The sequence below is a fragment of the Bombina bombina genome, chromosome 10 (genome assembly GCF_027579735.1).
Source record: "Bombina bombina isolate aBomBom1 chromosome 10, aBomBom1.pri, whole genome shotgun sequence".
NCBI lineage: Eukaryota > Metazoa > Chordata > Amphibia > Anura > Bombinatoridae > Bombina > Bombina bombina.
The window spans coordinates 145029714-145047390 of NC_069508.1; the positions used below are offsets into that span (position 1 = coordinate 145029714).

Sequence of the window (17677 nt, forward strand, 5' to 3'; positions counted from 1 at the left end):
AAAGTTGCAAAAGGAACGAAAATTACTCAGACGTCCTGTTTATTCCTTTTATCCTGAGGAAGAAAAGAACCCTTTCCACCCGTGATATCAGAAATTATTTCAGCCAAACCAGGACCAAACAAGGTCTTACCCTTGTAAGGAATTGCTTAAAACCGCAAAACCATATATTTTAGCTCCCAGCTTAACTTGTAAAGAAGCATCCGTGATAAAGGAGTTAGCTAACTTAAGAACCTTAATCCTATCCTGGATCTCCTCAAGAAGAGTATCTGTCTGAACAGAATCAGATATAGCATTAAACCAGTAAGCTGCTGCACTGGTAACAGTGGCAATACACAACGCAGGCTGTCATTGTAGACCCTGGTGTACATACATCATTTTTAATAAAGCCGCCAACTTCTTATCCATTGGATCTTTAAAAGAACAACTATCCTCTAGGGGAATAGTAGTCCTCTTAGCCAAAGTGGAAATTGCTCCTTCCACCTTAGGAACCTTTTTCCACAACCCCTAATAGAGTAAGCAATAGGAAACTTCTTAAAAGTTGGAGATGGAGAAAAAGAAATTCCAGGTCTCTCCCACTCCCGTGCAATAATCTCAGAAGCATGGTCAGGTACAGGAAATACCTCCACTGCAGAGGAAACATCAAAATGTGTATTCAGCTTAATAGTCTTCTTAGGTTTAACTTGGATAGTCGTATCAGAGTCGTCCAAAGTAGCCAAAACCTCCTTAAGTAGTGTTTCAGCTTAAACCTGAAGGAAACGACTTCAGAATCAGAAGTTATTAAACTGAACCCTGGTAACAGCTGATAAGGTATTCAACCAGTACCCGCCTGGTATAAGGACACTCTAGAACTGCCCAAAGTCCAAGAAAAATTGTCACGAAGGATCGATAAATGAACTAGAAAACATTCTATTTAACAAGTGCGCAACTTCCGCTGAAGTGCCCATGCGACTTAAATCACAAGTATCGGTTCCAGAGAACGTTAATAAAAACGAAATTCTAACAGATAAGAGCTTAAGAAAAAACAAATTAAACATCCATCCGGTTAAAAAAAATAAAATGAAGGCAGCACCCATCGGGTGAATGCGGATGACAAAGGGACCAGCTGATTCAAAGCCCCATTCACCTTAACTCGAACTGGAACTGAAAAACAAAGAAAAACGGTGACGTTAAGGAGATTGGCTTCATCCCCAAACGTCATATCCATTTGCCACCCGGCTTCTAAGGCCTCGGATCCCTCAGCCCACTAGGAATGGGATCCTCCAACATTGCCAAAACATGTCTTAAAAGAACACGAAGGCGAGCCAGCCTATAACCGAAGGCAAAATCATCCCTCGCCGGATCAACTGAAGACCCTGGCACCGAGATAGGGGCCCCTGAAGACTCAGGGGCAAACGCTTCCCCAGAAGGCCAAACTGAATCGGGCGATCCCACGCTCGATGGGCCCTGGTTAACGGAACACGGACAATATCTTAGAAATACTTCAGCGCAATAGAAATGGCCATCCGGAACCATGCTGTAACCTCTGGAGGAAACAAGCCACCCTCCGGTGAAGGAGTAAAGGCCATAGGGACACCTGCTTGCGTAGCCGGGAAATGGACTGGGGCACTTGCTTCACGGGTCATGGAAACCTTGGAGGCGGATGGCTCAACGCACTCTAAGCTCCCTGCTATGGGAGAAGAGAGTACTCTAGAAAGGCAATTTGAAAATAACTGATGGGCATTGATTACCCGGGCCATTTCATATTCATCACAAGACACAACCATTACATTCACATATCAAAATAAAATGAAACAATCTTACCGGAATCTATGCCGAATCTAGGAACACGGCCCTTCAAGTGGGACAGATAGTAGCCTGGCTTCTGACATGGACTTGAGTGAAGAAAGGTAGGCAGCGAAACTCGTCAACGCTGATTACCAAGGAGCTGTTAATATGTGTCGGGATGGGTTCTCAGTAAAACTTCCCCTGCATCTCCGGACACTAACTTTCATCCATGCTCTCACTGAGAGGCTGACAGGATTACTTAAAACGCCAGTCCCATTGCGAAGAGTAATAAGAGACTCTCTCAAACTTCTGACACTTCTCTACCAAACTCCTGTGATGAAAGGCAAAGAATGACTGGGGCATGAGGGAAGTGGGGGAGGTATTAAAGCCTTTGGCTGGGGTGTCTTTGCCTCCTCCTGGTGGCCAGGTTCTGTATTCCCAAAAGTAATGAATGCTGCTGTGGACTCTTCCCTTTTAAGAAGAATATTATTATAATTTAAAAAAAAAAAAAAAATATATTAAATTCTCATTTTTATTATAAATAAAAAGGGAAAATTGTGCTACTGTTACTTTAAATAATAGAATAAAAAAATGTTACAGAAAAACGCAACCAGCCCCAGGCACCCTCTACACCTCAGCAATTCTGCTGAGGTGCCTACCTGACCTGCTGACCACCAAACCAAGAAAAAAAAAAAACAAAAAAAAAAAAAAAAAAAAAAAACCTTTTCACAGTAACTGCTTGAAACGACAAAAAGGCTCGAAAGAGAAGCTTCCAGAATTACAGATGCTCCGTAATAACAGGCACAGCAACTCCAGCGCTAACAGGAAGTTAAAAAAACTGCGCAAAAACACACAGCCAGCCTCAGAAACAGAACCGCCCTGATCAGGGGCAGTCCCAGCAAACTTAACTATAAACAGAAAAGTAAAACATGGCCATAAAGTGCAGAAAACACATGTACCCCAAAACAGAACAGTTTATTTTAAATTGAGCCACCAATGAAATAAAATAAACTCTCCCATAAACAGAGCCTGCTTAGCTGCCACAAAATAACTTCCTAGGAAGTAAAGTTAAAATATACATCCCAGCAGCTTTTAAGCTGAATTAGTGCCAGATTCTTCCTAAATAAGAAAAATAAAATTGGCAGTTAAATTAAAATTCAACTACTGTCCGGCAGCAGGACAGCTCACCTGGTTTGAGAGGTGCTATCCCTCACATGGACCTGTGGACAAAAGATGAGACTGAGTAAACTTACTCAGGCTATCTGAATAGGGCAGCAAGAATGTTTGGGAAAACGCAGAAGGGATTTTACCCTACAAATTCCCAATTGCTTAAAACCCACCACTGCCCTACTGAAGAGACTAACATGGGCTAAGGCTAAACCCCAGAAAAGATCAGAGCAAACCTACTCTGCTTTTAAAATAACAAAATCTTGATTGAAGATCAGACACCAAAACGTCACCTCCTTGCACCGCAGGTGAAGAGAATGACTGGGAATTATGGGTAAGGGAAGTGAAATATATAGTAGCTTTGCTGTGGTGCTCTTTGCCTCCTCCTGCTGGCCAGCAGTGATATTCCCACTAGTAATTGATGATTCCGTCGACTCACCATATCTTAGAAAAGAAATAAGACAAATACGTTATAAATACCCCCTTTAATCATTTTAAACACACATTTTGCTTTGCTCAAAAATAAGAATTATTCCAGTAATCCAATTTGTCATCTTCGAAACAAATACATTTTAGGAAGAAAAAAAAATATAATATTTTGTGTTGGATATAGCGAAATTAGAATTTAGGAGCTGTTGAAGTAAAAACCATGAATATGAACTAGAGCCCCAACAGATTAGATTATTAGGTTTAAAACATTGCAGGAGATGCTATAAAGTGTTGGATATTGTGAACAGTAAGATTCAGCAACCTTAGTATGTTCCCAAGAACTACTTGCATAATGCATCGCTTTGTATATCATTGGGGGATGTTACTCTAGAAACAGATGGTTATAAATAACACATTTAGTGCTAACAATAGTATTTTTGTAATTTTTTTAAAAAAAAATGCTTTAATGAGACAAATAATAAAGAGGAGCCTCTAATGGAGTTTATCTCCATGTTTTATATTGCTTGTCTAACAGCCTATAACCTCATACTTAGCAGTGGTTTGTAGTTTAGATAGATAAAAGTTAATTCTGCTCCCGGATTGAAGGAGTTCAGCATAGATTAATTTGAATCACCTATGTGACTGATTTAACTCACAGAATCTCCGTATATAGCACCATATCATCTCTGCACCAGATTATTCAAACTAGACAAGACAATGTGTTTTTAATATGGTTTGAATGGCAATTGTGTGTATGAATTGTAATGACTATCACCTAATTTTCTTTTAATAAGTGCCAATAAAAGCTGTGTTTTACTTTTAGTGATAATATTTAGCTACTGTATACTCTTTAAAATGTTGTCAAGCTCTTTTTGACTTCGTTATCCAAGTAAAACTTTCTAGTTAACTACACCCCTCCACATTTGTGCAGGAAATAAAACAGAAGAGAGTTGTAGGATATACCTGTGTGTTTAGATTTGCTCCAGGAAGGGTAAGAGCTGCAAGGGTCGGATCAATTGTAGGAGCTCCCAAGGCTGCAAGAGGAACAGCCCCAATCTGTGTGTTTAGAGCACAAAATGTTAGCAAACTAGTTTATCAGTGCATACGCTTATTACATGGCATTCAACGTGTAATTACATTTGTAACTTTCTTTAAATTGTTTAATACTCCCCCTATATGGCAGCAGTTTAGCAAGAATGTAATACATTTGCAAGAGCACTAGATGACAGCACTATTACCAGCCGTATAGTTCTCCAGATGCCTAACAGGGTATCTCTTCAATCAAGAATATCATGGAAATTAAGTTAATTGGAAACTTTTTTATTTTTAAAACAGTATGCTCTGTCTGTATCACAAAAGAACATTTTTGTTTCATGTGCTTTTAATACGTAAAACCATAGAAACCTTTGGAATGATTATATAAAAACTTTTACAACTAAAATATGAAGAGTCAAACTGAACATATCTATAATTGCGTATGCCGGACAAATGGAAAAAACACTGCATATAGAACGAAGTCAACAAACATATTGGCCGCTAACCCCAAAATATATGTATCCAAATTGTTAAACACAAAAAAAAAACAAAAAAACTGAAAATCTTTAGTTATGTTACACAAAAATGGGAAAAATAAAGTACATTACAAATTTTATTTTTAATTAAAAGGAACAGTAAAGTAAAAATGTAAAATTACACGCTTTGTCTAAATCATGAAAGGTTAACAACTTCCCTCTTATCAAGTTACTTTCCTTCCTTGGTATCTTGTTGAAAAGCATACCTAGATAGGTTTAAGAGCAGCACTGCACCACTGGGAGTTAGCTGCCGATTGGTGGCTGCACATACATGCCTCGTCATTGGTTCACCTGTATTCAGCTAGCTCTCAACAGTGCACTGATGCTCCTTCAACAAAAGATACTAAGATAATTGAAAGTTGTTTAAAACTACAAGCGCTATCTGAAAGATTTTTTTGGGGGGGTTTCACGTCCATTAAACAATTTATATTTACAATATTTTAAGTGTTATGGAAATCTATAAAAAAAAAAAAAAAAAAAAGGGAAAAGTATTTAACCATCCATGAGTGTTAAAAACAGTAAATGGTAGATGCTTAAGCTGCAAACAACTGTTGTGACACAGAAGTGTCCAACCCTAGGGGGCGCTATAATAATAACAATGGAATAATATCATAGTAATGGGAGTGTGGATCTAGTGGTGATATGACTATATAGGTGATATATGATTATAGATTGAATTATAAACATTAGTCTATTATAGTCATAATAGATGTTGATAGAAACGCCCTCTTTTTTGTGATTGTTTTTTCACAGATTCCTGATAGATGCTTAAGCTGCATGCAATCTTAAAGTCTTGTATCCTCAATCTGCCTATTAGTTGTTTAATTCAAGCTTGTGATTTACCAATCTGCTTTTGTTTTAAACAAAGAGTGTGGTGTGCGTCTGCTACAAGGCACATGTCATCAATGGAATCCAAGTATGCTCCTCCATTATTACATAGAAAATCCCCTTTTTACATTAATAATGCTGCAGTAGCAACTTATTAGGTTTCACCAAAACTGAGGCAACATCATTAAAGGGACAGTATACACTCATTTTCATATAACTGCATGTAATAGACACTACTATAAAGAATACGATGCACAGATACTGATATAAAAATCCAGTATAAAACTGTTTAAAAATGTACTTAGAAGCTCTCAGTTTAGCTCTGTTGAAAAGGTAGCTGGAAAGCCCACTGCAAGTGGGAAATAAGACAACCCCCCCTCCCCCTTCTTTTGCATATGAAAAGACCATTTACACAAACAGGAGCAAGCTGGAGTAGGTATCTGACGGTATTCCCATAAAACTTTGGGGCTTAGTTAGGAGTCTGAAAATCAGAACAATGTTATTTAAAAATAAGCAAAACTCTACATAAAAAAACAAAACTTTATGGGCTATATAAATAGATCTACAAAACATTTATGCAAAGAAAAAATGAGCGTATAATGTCCCTTTGAAAAAGTGACACTGCAAATATGTGATTTTTATTGTATTTTATTAAAAAACAGATGCTCACTTAATGCAAAATTAAATTTAACCCCTGAACAACCAGCACCATACCATGTACTGTGCTGGTCATTAAGCCCTTAAGGACCAGCGTTGTACCCTGTAAGACGATGCTGTCCTGGGCCTCTCTCTGCCGCGATCACGCTAAAGTAGCGAGATGGAGTTATTTCTGCATGCCCCATGAGTAGGGCAGTGCAGAAATAGATGTGCAGAAGTAACCGACGCAGAGAGGGACACTCGGGCAGCGGTGGTGCAGATCTTTGGTGGTATGGGAGGGTTAGGAGGGAGGGCGGCCCATCACTGGAGCGGGACGGGAGCAACTGCTACGCTACAGAAAAACAAAAACTCAGAGCTGCAGGGAGGGGGAAGGAGTGAGGGGGAGGAGGTGGTAGAGGGGGGGGGGGGAATCCTATGATGGCAGGGACGATTAGAGGGTAGCGAAATAATCTTGGAGGGAGTTTGGCAGCTACACTATTCTAATTTATTTTTTCTTCATTAAAATAAATTAAAAATAATAGAAAACTGGGTACTGGCAGAGCCAGTACCTAAGATGGAGCTTTTTGGGAGGAATCAGGGAGGTGGGAAGGTAAGGGTGTAATCCAACACTAAAAAAAAAAAAAGTGTCAAACTGCATACTGGCAGACTGTCTGCCAGTACTTAAAGAGACACTCAATCAAAATTAAACTTTCATTATTCAGATAGAGTATGCAATTTTAAACAACTTTCTAATTTACTTCCATTAACAAAATGTGTACAGTCTTTTTATATTTACACTTTTTGAGTCACCAGCTCCTACTGAGCATGTGCAAGAATAAGTGTGTATGCATTTGTGAATGGCTGATGGCTGTCACATGGTACGTGTATGCATTTGTGATTGGCTGATGGCTGTCACATGGTACAGGGGGAGTGGAAAGAGACATAACTTTTAAAGTCAGTAAAAAAAATCTACTACTCATTTGAAGTTCAGACTAAGTGCTATTGCATTGTCTTGTTATCTTGCATTTGTTGATTATGCAAATCTACAGTGTTGACTAGTCCTTTAAGATAAGGGTGACCATTGGGGGGTGGGGGAGGGAAGAGAGCTGTTTGAGAGGGATCAGGGGGTGGGAAGTGTCAGGTGGGAGGGTAATCTCTACACTAAAGCTAAAATTAACCTTAAAAGCTACCGATTAACCCCTTCACTGCTGGGAATAAGAAATGTGGTGCGCAGCTACACTTAGCGGACTTCTAATTACCAAAAAGCAATGGCAAAGCCCTATATGTCTGCTATTTCTGAACAAAGGGGATCCCAGAGAAGCTTTTACAATAATTTGTGCCATGATTGCACAAGCTGTTTGGAAATAATTTCACTGAGATACCTAAAGTTTGTGAAAAAGTTAACTTTTTTTTTTATTTGATCACTTATGGCGTTGAAATGGTGGCATGAAAAATACCAAAATGGGCCTAGATCAATACTTTGGGTTATCAACCAAAAAAATATATAGTTTTGATAGGTAAATAAAAAAGGCTCTATTTCTGAACGCAGTGATGGCAAAAATGCTCTGGTCTTTTGGGGAAGTTTTAGTCTGAAATGCCTGGTTCTTAAAGGGTTAAAGGGACACAAAACCCAATTTTATCTTTCATAATTCAGACAGAGCATGCCATTTTAAGCAAAGTTCTAATTTACCCCTATTAAACATTTTCTTTGTTCTCTTGGTATCTTTATTTGAAAAAGCAGGAATATAAGCAAACGAGCCGGCCCATTTTTGGAGCAGCACTGTAAGTAATTTTTAAATAAATACCCCTCTGCATCAAAAGGTGATTTTTTTAACTTCACTAAGTTTCCGGAGTGTCTCTTTGTGGGCTCAATAGCCTGACACTTCACTTTTGGAGCTGAATACCAGAGGGAGCAAGCCAGTGGGCTAATTTATACCGAGCCTGCGCCTTTAGCCCTATTTGTTAGTGCTCCAGACTTAAGTATCCTTCCTCTGAGTGAATGTGTCTAGGAGTGGAATCTTTTACATGATATACTGTGCCATTGGAGCACCTTCTTGTTCTTTTAGTTCAATGTTTGGGGTGTCAATTGTGAAGAGCTGATCCTGCTATACATCTGAGGACTATCTGTGGTACCCAGTATGGGCACCTTTGTTAAGTTGGACTAAATGGGACATTTGTTATTGGTGAAAAAGTAATGCAGACCCATAGCTTAAAAGCTGAAATAAACTTGGTGATCCTATATAGAAATAGCTAAAAAAGGAAATTTATGCTTACCTGATAAATTGATTTCTTCTACGATACAACGAGTCCACGGATTTCATCCTTACTTGTGGGATATTAACCTCCTGCTAACAGGAAGAGGCAAAGAGCACCACAGCAGAGCTGTATATATATAGCTCCTCCCTTCCCTCCACCCCCAGTCATTCGACCGAAGGTTTAGGAAGAGAAAGGAAAAGCTAAAGGTGCAGAGGTGACTGAAGTTGAGAAAATAAAATATAATCCGTCTTAAAATGACAGGGAGGGCCGTGGACTCGTCGTATCGTAGAAGAAATCAATTTATCAGGTAAGCATAAATTTCCTTTTCTTCTACAAGAGATACGACGAGTCCACGGATTTCATCCTTACTTGTAGAATACCAAAGCTACAGGACATGGATGAAACGGGAGGCACAAGACAGAGACCCAAACGGAAGGCACCACTTCTTGAAAAACCTTTCTCCCAAAAACAGCCTCAGAAGAAGCAAAAGTATCAAATTTGTAAAATTTAGAAAAAGTATGAAGAGACGACCAAGTTGCAGCCTTGCAAATCTGTTCAACAGAAGCATCATTTTTAAAAGCCCATGTGGAAGCCACAGCCCTAGTAGAATGAGCCGTAATTCTTTCAGGAGGCTGCTGTCCAGCAGTCTCATAAGCCAGGCGGATAATACTCCACAGCCAAAAAGAAAGAGGTAGCCGTAGCTTTCTGACCCCTACGCTTTCCAGAATACACAATGAATAATGAAGATGATTGACAGAAATCCTTAGTTGCTTGTAAGTAAAACTTCAAGGTTATGTAAGAGACGCTTCTTCTTAGAAGGATTAGGACACAAGGAAGGAACAACAATTTCCTGATTAATATTCTTATTTGAAACAACCTTAGGAAGAAACCCAGGTTTGGTACGCAAAACCACCTTATCAGAATGAAATATGAGATAAGGCGAATCACATTGTAAAGCTGAAAGCTCAGAAACTCTTCGAGCAGAAGAAATAGCAACCAAAAACAGAACTTTCCAAGATAACAACTTAATATCTATGAATGCATGGGTTCAAACAGAACCCATTGAAGAACTCGAAGAACTAAATTCAAACTCCAGGGAGGAGTAATCGGTCTAAATACAGGCTTAATTCTGGTTAGAGCCTGACAAAAAGCCTGAACATCTGGCACATCTGCCAAACGTTTGAAGCAAAATTGATAAAGCAGAAATCTGTCCCTTTAAGGAAATTGCTGATAACCCTTTCTCCAAACCTTCTTGGAGAAAAGACAGAATCCTGGGAATCCTGACTTTACTCCATGAGTAACTCTTGGATTCACACCAATAAAGATATGTACGCCATATCTTATGATAGATCTTTCTAGTGACAGGCTTACGAGCCTGTATCAAAGTATCGATGACCGAATCAGAGAATCCCCGCTTAGATAAAATCAAGCGTTCACTCTCCAAGCAGTCAGCTGCAGAGAATTTAGATTTGGATGTTGGAAAGGTCCTTGAATGAGAAGGCCCTGTCTCAAAGGAAGTTTCCACGGTGGCAGAGAGGACATGTCCACTAGATCCGCATACCAAGTACTGCGTGGCCACGCATGCGCTATCAGTATTACTGAAGCTCTCTCCTGTTTGATCCGAGCAATCACGCGTGGAAGGAGTGGGAACGGTGGAAACACAAACTAGGCTGAACGACCAAGGCACTGCCAGGACATCTATCAGTTCGGCCTGAGGATCCCTCAAACTGGATCCGTAACGTGGAAGCTTGGCATTCTGACGAGATGCCATCAGATCTAATTCCGGTCTGCCCCATTGTCGAATCAATGAAGCAAACACCTCCGGATGGAGTTCCCACTCCCCCGGATGAAAAGTCTGACGACTTAGAAAATCCGCTTCCCAGTTCTCTACTCCTGGGATGTAAATTGCCGATAGATAACAAGAGTGGGCCTCCGCCCATCGGATTATCTTTGATACTTCTATCATCGCTAAAGAACTCCTTGTTCCCCCCTGGTGATTGATATACGCCAGTGTCGTGATATTGTCCGACTGGAATCTTATGAATTTGGCCGAAGCCAACTGAGGCCACACCTGAAGCGCATTGAATATTGCTCTCAGTTCCAGAATATTGATTGGAAGTAGAGACTCCACCTGAGTCCAAACACCCTGAGCCTTCAGGGAATTCCAGACTGCACCCCAGCCCAGAAGGCTGGCGTCCGTTGTCAATATCACCCATGAGGGTCTGTGGAAACACGTCCCCTGGGACAGATGATCCGGCGACAAACCACCAAAGAAGAAAGTCTCTGGATCCAGATTTATCGGAGGAGATAAATTTGCATAGTCCCCATTCCACTGTCCGAGCATGCACAGCTGCAGTGGTCTGAGATGAAAGCGAGCAAACGGAATGATGTCCATTGCCGCTACCATTAATCCAATTACCTCCATACACTGAGCCACTGATGGCCGAGGAACGGACTAAAGTGCTCGGCAAGTATTTAGAATCTTTGATTTTCTGACCTCTGTTAGAAATATTTTCATGTCTACCGAGTCTATCAGAGTTCCCAAGAAGGGAACCCTTGTCCGTGGAACTAGTGAACTCTTTTCTATGTTCACCTTCCAACCGTGAGTTCTCAGGAACGACAACACTGTATCCGTGTGAGATTTTGTCAGATGATAAGTTGACGCCTGAATCAAAATATCGTCCAGATAAGGCGCCACTGCTATGCCCCGCGGTCTGAGAACCGCTAGAAGGGACCCTAGAACCTTTGTGAAGATTCTGGGAGCTGTGGCCAACCAGAAGGGAAGAGCCACGAACTGATAATGTTTGTCCAGAAAGGCAAACCTTAGGAACTGATGATGATCCTAGTGAATAGGAATATGAAGGTATGCATCCTTCAAGTCCACGGTAGTCATATATTGACCCTCCTGGATCATTGGTAAAATTGTATAGTCTCCATCTTGAACGATGGGACTCTGAGAAATTTGTTTAGACACTTGAGATCTAAAAATTGGTCTGAAAGTTCCCCCTTTTTTGGGAACCACGAAAAGATTGGAGTAAAACCCCTGTCCCTGTTACAATTTTGTAACGGGACAAATTACTCCCATGGTATAGAGGTCTTTTACACAGCGTAAGAACGCCTCTTTTTTTTCTTAAAAGTAGGAGGAGGAGAGAACGGTATACCTGGTCTATTCCTTTTTTACAATTTCCGAAATTCTTTTAGGAACCGGAAAACGTCAGTGTAAGTAGGCACCTCTAGATATTTGTCCATCTTACACAACTTCTCTGGTGGTATCATAATAGGGAGGTTTTAGCGACACTGGATGATTGTGACCCTAAGTAACAGGCGGAGGTGTTCAAGCTTAAATTTAAAGAACATGACGTCCGAAATCTGAGGCAACATATTTCCGGATTCTGAAAATTCTCCCTCAGACAGTAATTCCCTGACCCCCAACTCAGAGCACTGTGAGGGTACATCGGAAATAGCCAATAAAGCATCAGAGGATTCAGTATTCACATTAATACCTGACCTACTGCGTTTACCCTGTAACACTGGTAATTTAGATAATACCTCTGTAAGGGTAGTTGACATAACTGCAGCCATCTCCTGCAGAGTAAAAGAATTAGACGCACTAGAGGTACTTGGCATCGCTTGTGTGGGCGTTAAAGGTTGTGACACTTGGGGAGAATTGGATGGCATATCTTGATCCTCTTCAGACTGAGAATCATCCTTAGGCACACACTTTCTTTACCTAAAATATGCTTTTTACATTGTAAAGCCCTTTCAGTACAAGAGGTACACAAAGTAAGAGGGGGTTCCACAATGGCTTCTAAACACATAGAGCAGTTAGTATCCTCAATGTCAGACATGTTGAACAGACTAGCAATAACCACAATAGTCGTTAAACACTTTATTTATTGATTTAAACAATTTTTTGAAAAAACGTGTACTGTGCCTTTAAGAATAAAAAAAAGCGCACAATTTTTTCCAAACTGCCTCAAAAAGTTAACGCTTTAAAATTAACTACACATTAAAAATAGTGCCAAAAATTATTGCACCCCAAGAGCAAGGGTAGAAATTAACCTCTAAAAGATTTTTATAGACACAAATATGTTTGATTCGAAAAAATAACCCCTGCACCTCGCCACCTGCCCCCAGGGTGCTGCAAAATGACTCGACAACGATCCGGAAAACAGAACACCAGTTTAGGCCCAACCGGAGCTAATGCCTGCTGCCTTCTCAGCCAGAGTAAAGTGCGCGTCTAAGCGCGCAAAAATAGGCCCCGTCCACCATGGATGGTGATCACATAAGACTGTACAACCGCATGGGAAGCGGTTTAGTAATAAAGCCATGTGGATTTTGTTTACCCCTAAGCACAACACAAATATACAGCCATACTGATTATTTGATCTCACAAATAAAAACCGTTAAGCTGCCTCTCCCAGTGTCCCTTTATATTGCTGCTTTTAAGCACTTTATAAATGCTTAGCCCAGTACTATGTCAATAAAATAAATAAACACAGGTTTTTCAGTAATACCCTTTGTTCACAGGTCTACTGCTTACCCCTTCCCTTGCAGGGAAAAAAATGTCAGCCAGTTCTGATATACCAAGTCTCCTCAGAAAAAAAAAGGACTGAACATACCTCAATGCTGCTTGTAGCATAACACCGTTCTCCACACTGAAGATTTCTCTTGCACTACCTTCAGAAGCTCTGTGGGAACCAACATGGATCTTGGTTACATCTGCTAAGATCATCAACCTCAAGGCAGAAAGCTTTTTCCATATCTCTCTGAGGAAAATAGTACTCACCAGTACCATTTAAAATAAAAAACTTCTTGATTGAAGAAACTAAAACCTCACTTTACCTCTTCCTAGTACTAACACAGGCAAAGAGAATGACTGGGGTGGAGGGAAGGGAGGAGCTATATATACAGCTCTGCTGTGGTGCTCTTTGCCACTTCCTGTTAGCAGGAGGTTAATATCCCACAAGGATGAAATCCGTGGACTCGTCATATCTTGAAGAAAGCATTTGCTCATCCTTTCTCCTATGCACGATTTGCACTCAAATTTTTTTTTTTTTTAAAGGAAAACCCATGCATGCAATAGTTTAAACATTAAACACTATGGGCTCTATTTATCATTCCAATTCTCCTATATTTTCTCCTAAAAGTTCTCATGAGAAATAATTCTATTTATCATTCAAAAATACTCCTAAAATTGGGCAAGTTCGACTGTAAAATTCTCCTACTCTGTTCTAACTCTCCTTGGAGAACATGTTCTCCAAAAAAAGGGTTAAATTAGATCTTTTTAGTTGTATTTCATATAGTTCTCCTTATAATCCTCCTAGTTACAAATTTATCATTTATATTCTCCTGTGGAGGACTGAAAGTTCTCCTGCAAGTTCCTACCTTAAAGTTCTCCATAGCTACAGTGGAGAACAGCATTAGAAATCTATTCTCTACCAGTTGTAGAAGCAGTTAGACACAAAAAAGGGCTCTACAAGGTGCAAAAATGATCTATAATAAAGCACAATAATAATGGTTATTGGAGTGCAATAATAATTTATGATGGAGTAAAAAAAAAAAATATAATGGAGCACCAAAATAATATATAACAGAGCACAAAAATGATATCTATAGGGGCATAAAAATAAGATATAAAAAAGCGCTAAAATTGAAGCACAAAAACAATGAAAATGTAGATCTATTTTCTTATATGAATGTTTGCTGAAGAGGGGCGTTAACAAAGTTACTAGGAAGGCTGTATAAAGATTTCTATTGGTTTATATATGATTGACATGGAGAATAGTTGCTTATTTTTAGTGATAAATAAGGAGAAGATACTAATCCGACTGGAGAAATTTATCATTAGTTCTCCCCAGCTCTCCCATGGAGAAAAAACAATTTTTTTATGATAAATATGGGTGCACATGTGCTCCTCTCCTAAGGAGAGCTGTGGAGAACTGATAGGAGAACAGAAAGGAGAATTCCCCAAATGATTGGTAAATGGAGCCCTATGTATTCAAAGAAAAGATTAGTCTGAGAATAACATGTAGATGTATTATTATTATTTTTTAAATGTAATTAGCTGTTTAAATAGTGACAAAATAAGAGTAACGTTTTTGTGTCTATAAAACAATTGGAGCTGCCAAAGTTGTAACTAATGTTACCTTCTTTGCTGTGGCCAATTAGGGACAGTTTTAAATAGGCCACTAGTGTGTGATGTCAATGGCTGTGTGGAATAGAACAGTGTTCTGCACTTCCACTTGAACTGAAAAGCTCACAATTTCAGAATGCAATTACAGAAAAAGGAAATAATGACAGTATAATTGCAGAGTTTTTTTTATATGTAAGATTTATCTATTTCCATCACAAAGTTTATTACATTATTTTAAGATTATTATTTTTACAGAATGCATTTAAATTTGATCTGATCCCATAAGTGGAGGCTCCTCCATTGGGGCAGAATGGGCAGTGCCCCACAAGCTTTATGGGGCAAAAAAATAAAATAAAAAAAAATTCCATTTAATTGATAGGTGGACAGTCAAGTTAAAGGGACATTATACACTCATTTTTTCTTTGCATAAATGTTTTGTAGATTATCTATTTATATAGCCCATAAAGTTTTTTTTTTTAAATAAATGTATAGTTTTGCTTATTTTTAAATAACATTGCTCTGATTTTCAGACTCCTAACCAAGCCCCAAAGTTTTATGTGAATACTGTCAGCTACCTTCTCCAGCTTGCTCCTGTTTGTGTAAAGGGTCTTTTCATATGCAAAAGAAGGGGGAGGGGGGGGAGTGTCTTATTTGCCACTTGGCAGTGGGCTTTCCAGCTACCTTTTCAACAGAGCCAAACTGACAGCTTCTAAGTAAGTTTTTAAACAGTTTTATACTGGATTTTTATATCGGTATCTGTGCATCTTATTCTTTATAGTAGTGTCTATTACATGCAGTTATATGAAAATGAGTGTATACTGTCCCTTTAATATATATTTTTCAGGTAGTCAGGTTAATTTTTTTTTTCAGAAGGAAGTGGAGTGGTGTTTTTGAGGTTAGTACTTTAAAATAATAAAGCTTATAATAATAAAAAAAAATATTGTCATAATTAAGATCTAGGGGCGTTTTTTAAATGTGCCCTGTCTGAGAGCACTTTTACACATCCTTAGTCTGCCCCTTTTACATATTTATCACATCACCCATTAAGTTTCCATCTGGACGTTTAGCTACAAACGTCTTTGAAAAAAGCAGCCCTCCTATTGGTTGATAGCATGGGGGCGGGTGGGGTTACACACAGGCTTGTTAAATCCCGGATATTGTATAGAAAAAAACTTCTGCCTTGTTAATCCATCTCTTGGACATGTGGGGTGGACTGTTATATGGCTGTCAGTGGTTGAGCTCAAGCAAGGCACTGATCCTGCCTCTAACAGTGACTCAGGCTGTGTCTGCTAACTGCTTTTATTCCCACTCCCCCTTGGAGCTGGCTAATGTTACATTCTTACACAGGAATGATGTTAACTAGTAAGTAAGCCACCACTCTACACTCAGAAAGTTCCTAAACACTGATATGCTTTATACACTTTGCTGACTCTGAGCACGATATATAAAGCATATCAGTGTTTAGGAAGTTCCTGATGGCAGCGTGGTGGGTTAGTTACTAGTTAAAATCATTCCTGTAAGGCTGTAACTTTAGCCGGCTGTAAGGGGGAGTGGGAAAACAAGCAGTCAGCAGACGCAGCCGGAGTCACTGTAACAAGAAGCAGCTGCAGGTAACTGGCCTAATACCCAGTCAACCTTCTGTAGCAGCCGATAGCCTCCCTTCCCTCTGTCCCAGTGCGGAGCTGACAGTCTCTTATTTGTAAGGTTTATTTGTTGTTAAGGGGAAACTTTTACGGCAAAAAAAAGTCTGAACATTAATTAAAAATATTTGAGTGATATCTTGCTTATTTTCATTTCACTAAAATTGTGTATTTGTCATATTTGTTTTTTTTTTTATTTCAGAGAATAATATTAGGTCCCTTGGGCTGCAGTTCTGAATTTATGTATAAATGAACTTGTGCCGTTTACCTCAAATCTTTACTGTATCTTACATCTTTCTATGCCCACCCATTTTTCCTGGGCGTCTTTCCACTGCACTGTTAGTTTAGTTAAAGGTGGTGTAAGTTTGTAACTGCATGTGTGAGTGTGTGTAACTGTATGGGGCAGTCTGTGTATGTCTGACTAAATGCCTGTGTGACATTGTGTGTAACTGGGTATGTGTGGCACTATCTTTATGTGTGACAGTGTGTGTATGTATACATGTGCCTGTGTCTGTGTATGAGTTACTGTCAGCATGTTTGTGTAGCGCGTGAGAGACTATAAGCAGACATCAGTGTGACCGAATTGAGACTGTATTACTGCGTGTGTACTTCTGACAGCTTGATTAAGCTACATGTGCATAAGTGACTCTGCATGTTATTCTAATTAAATTAAGTCACAAATACTGCCGTTTCTACATGTTTCCTCAATTTGAACAGCTTTCACATTTGAGTAAAAACAAGCCGAGTATGTTGCTCATAGCTGGAAGGAAAACTTCTACATTTTTAAATATACTGACATTAGTACATTTTTTGTTTTTTTTTAATTCTTTTTTATTATGTGATGAACTCAATGTTGGCTTACATTGATACTGGTCTTTTTATGGGTCTATCATCAGTTTATATTGATGTTAAATAAGAATTGTGTGTTTTACTGGCTTCTAGTAGGTTAATTCACAGCAGCAATTATGTTACACAGTAATGATATGATAGCTTCACTGCCTGTCTGTGTTCTGGGCAGTGTAGAACTTAACTTAAAGGGCTACTGTGGGTGGGTGGGTGGTAGGTAATTGATAGGTTAAAAGCAAAATGTTAAATCACATTTTGTGCATGTTAAATGTTTTTAAAGAAACAAAGGGTCCGCAAAGGATACAGTAAAACTTTACTTTTATTCAAACGACATCCATGTTAAAAACAAATAGGTCTGGAAACAACCATAGAGGGACAATCACAGAGTGGAGAGTAAGCACTTA

The 17677-nt window shown here is 39.2% G+C and overlaps 1 protein-coding gene across 5 annotated transcripts in view; it reads right to left on the reverse strand.

Annotated features, from left to right (window-relative positions):
• The window catches only part of SRSF11 (serine and arginine rich splicing factor 11), a 110972-nt gene that overhangs the window by 58179 nt on the left and 35116 nt on the right, over positions 1-17677 (reverse strand). For all 5 annotated transcript variants that reach the window (XM_053693363.1, XM_053693361.1, XM_053693362.1 and 2 more), the window contains one exon: positions 4324-4416. In XM_053693363.1, coding sequence (XP_053549338.1) covers positions 4324-4416 — 93 coding nt within the window. The remainder of the gene's footprint in view (positions 1-4323; positions 4417-17677) is intronic.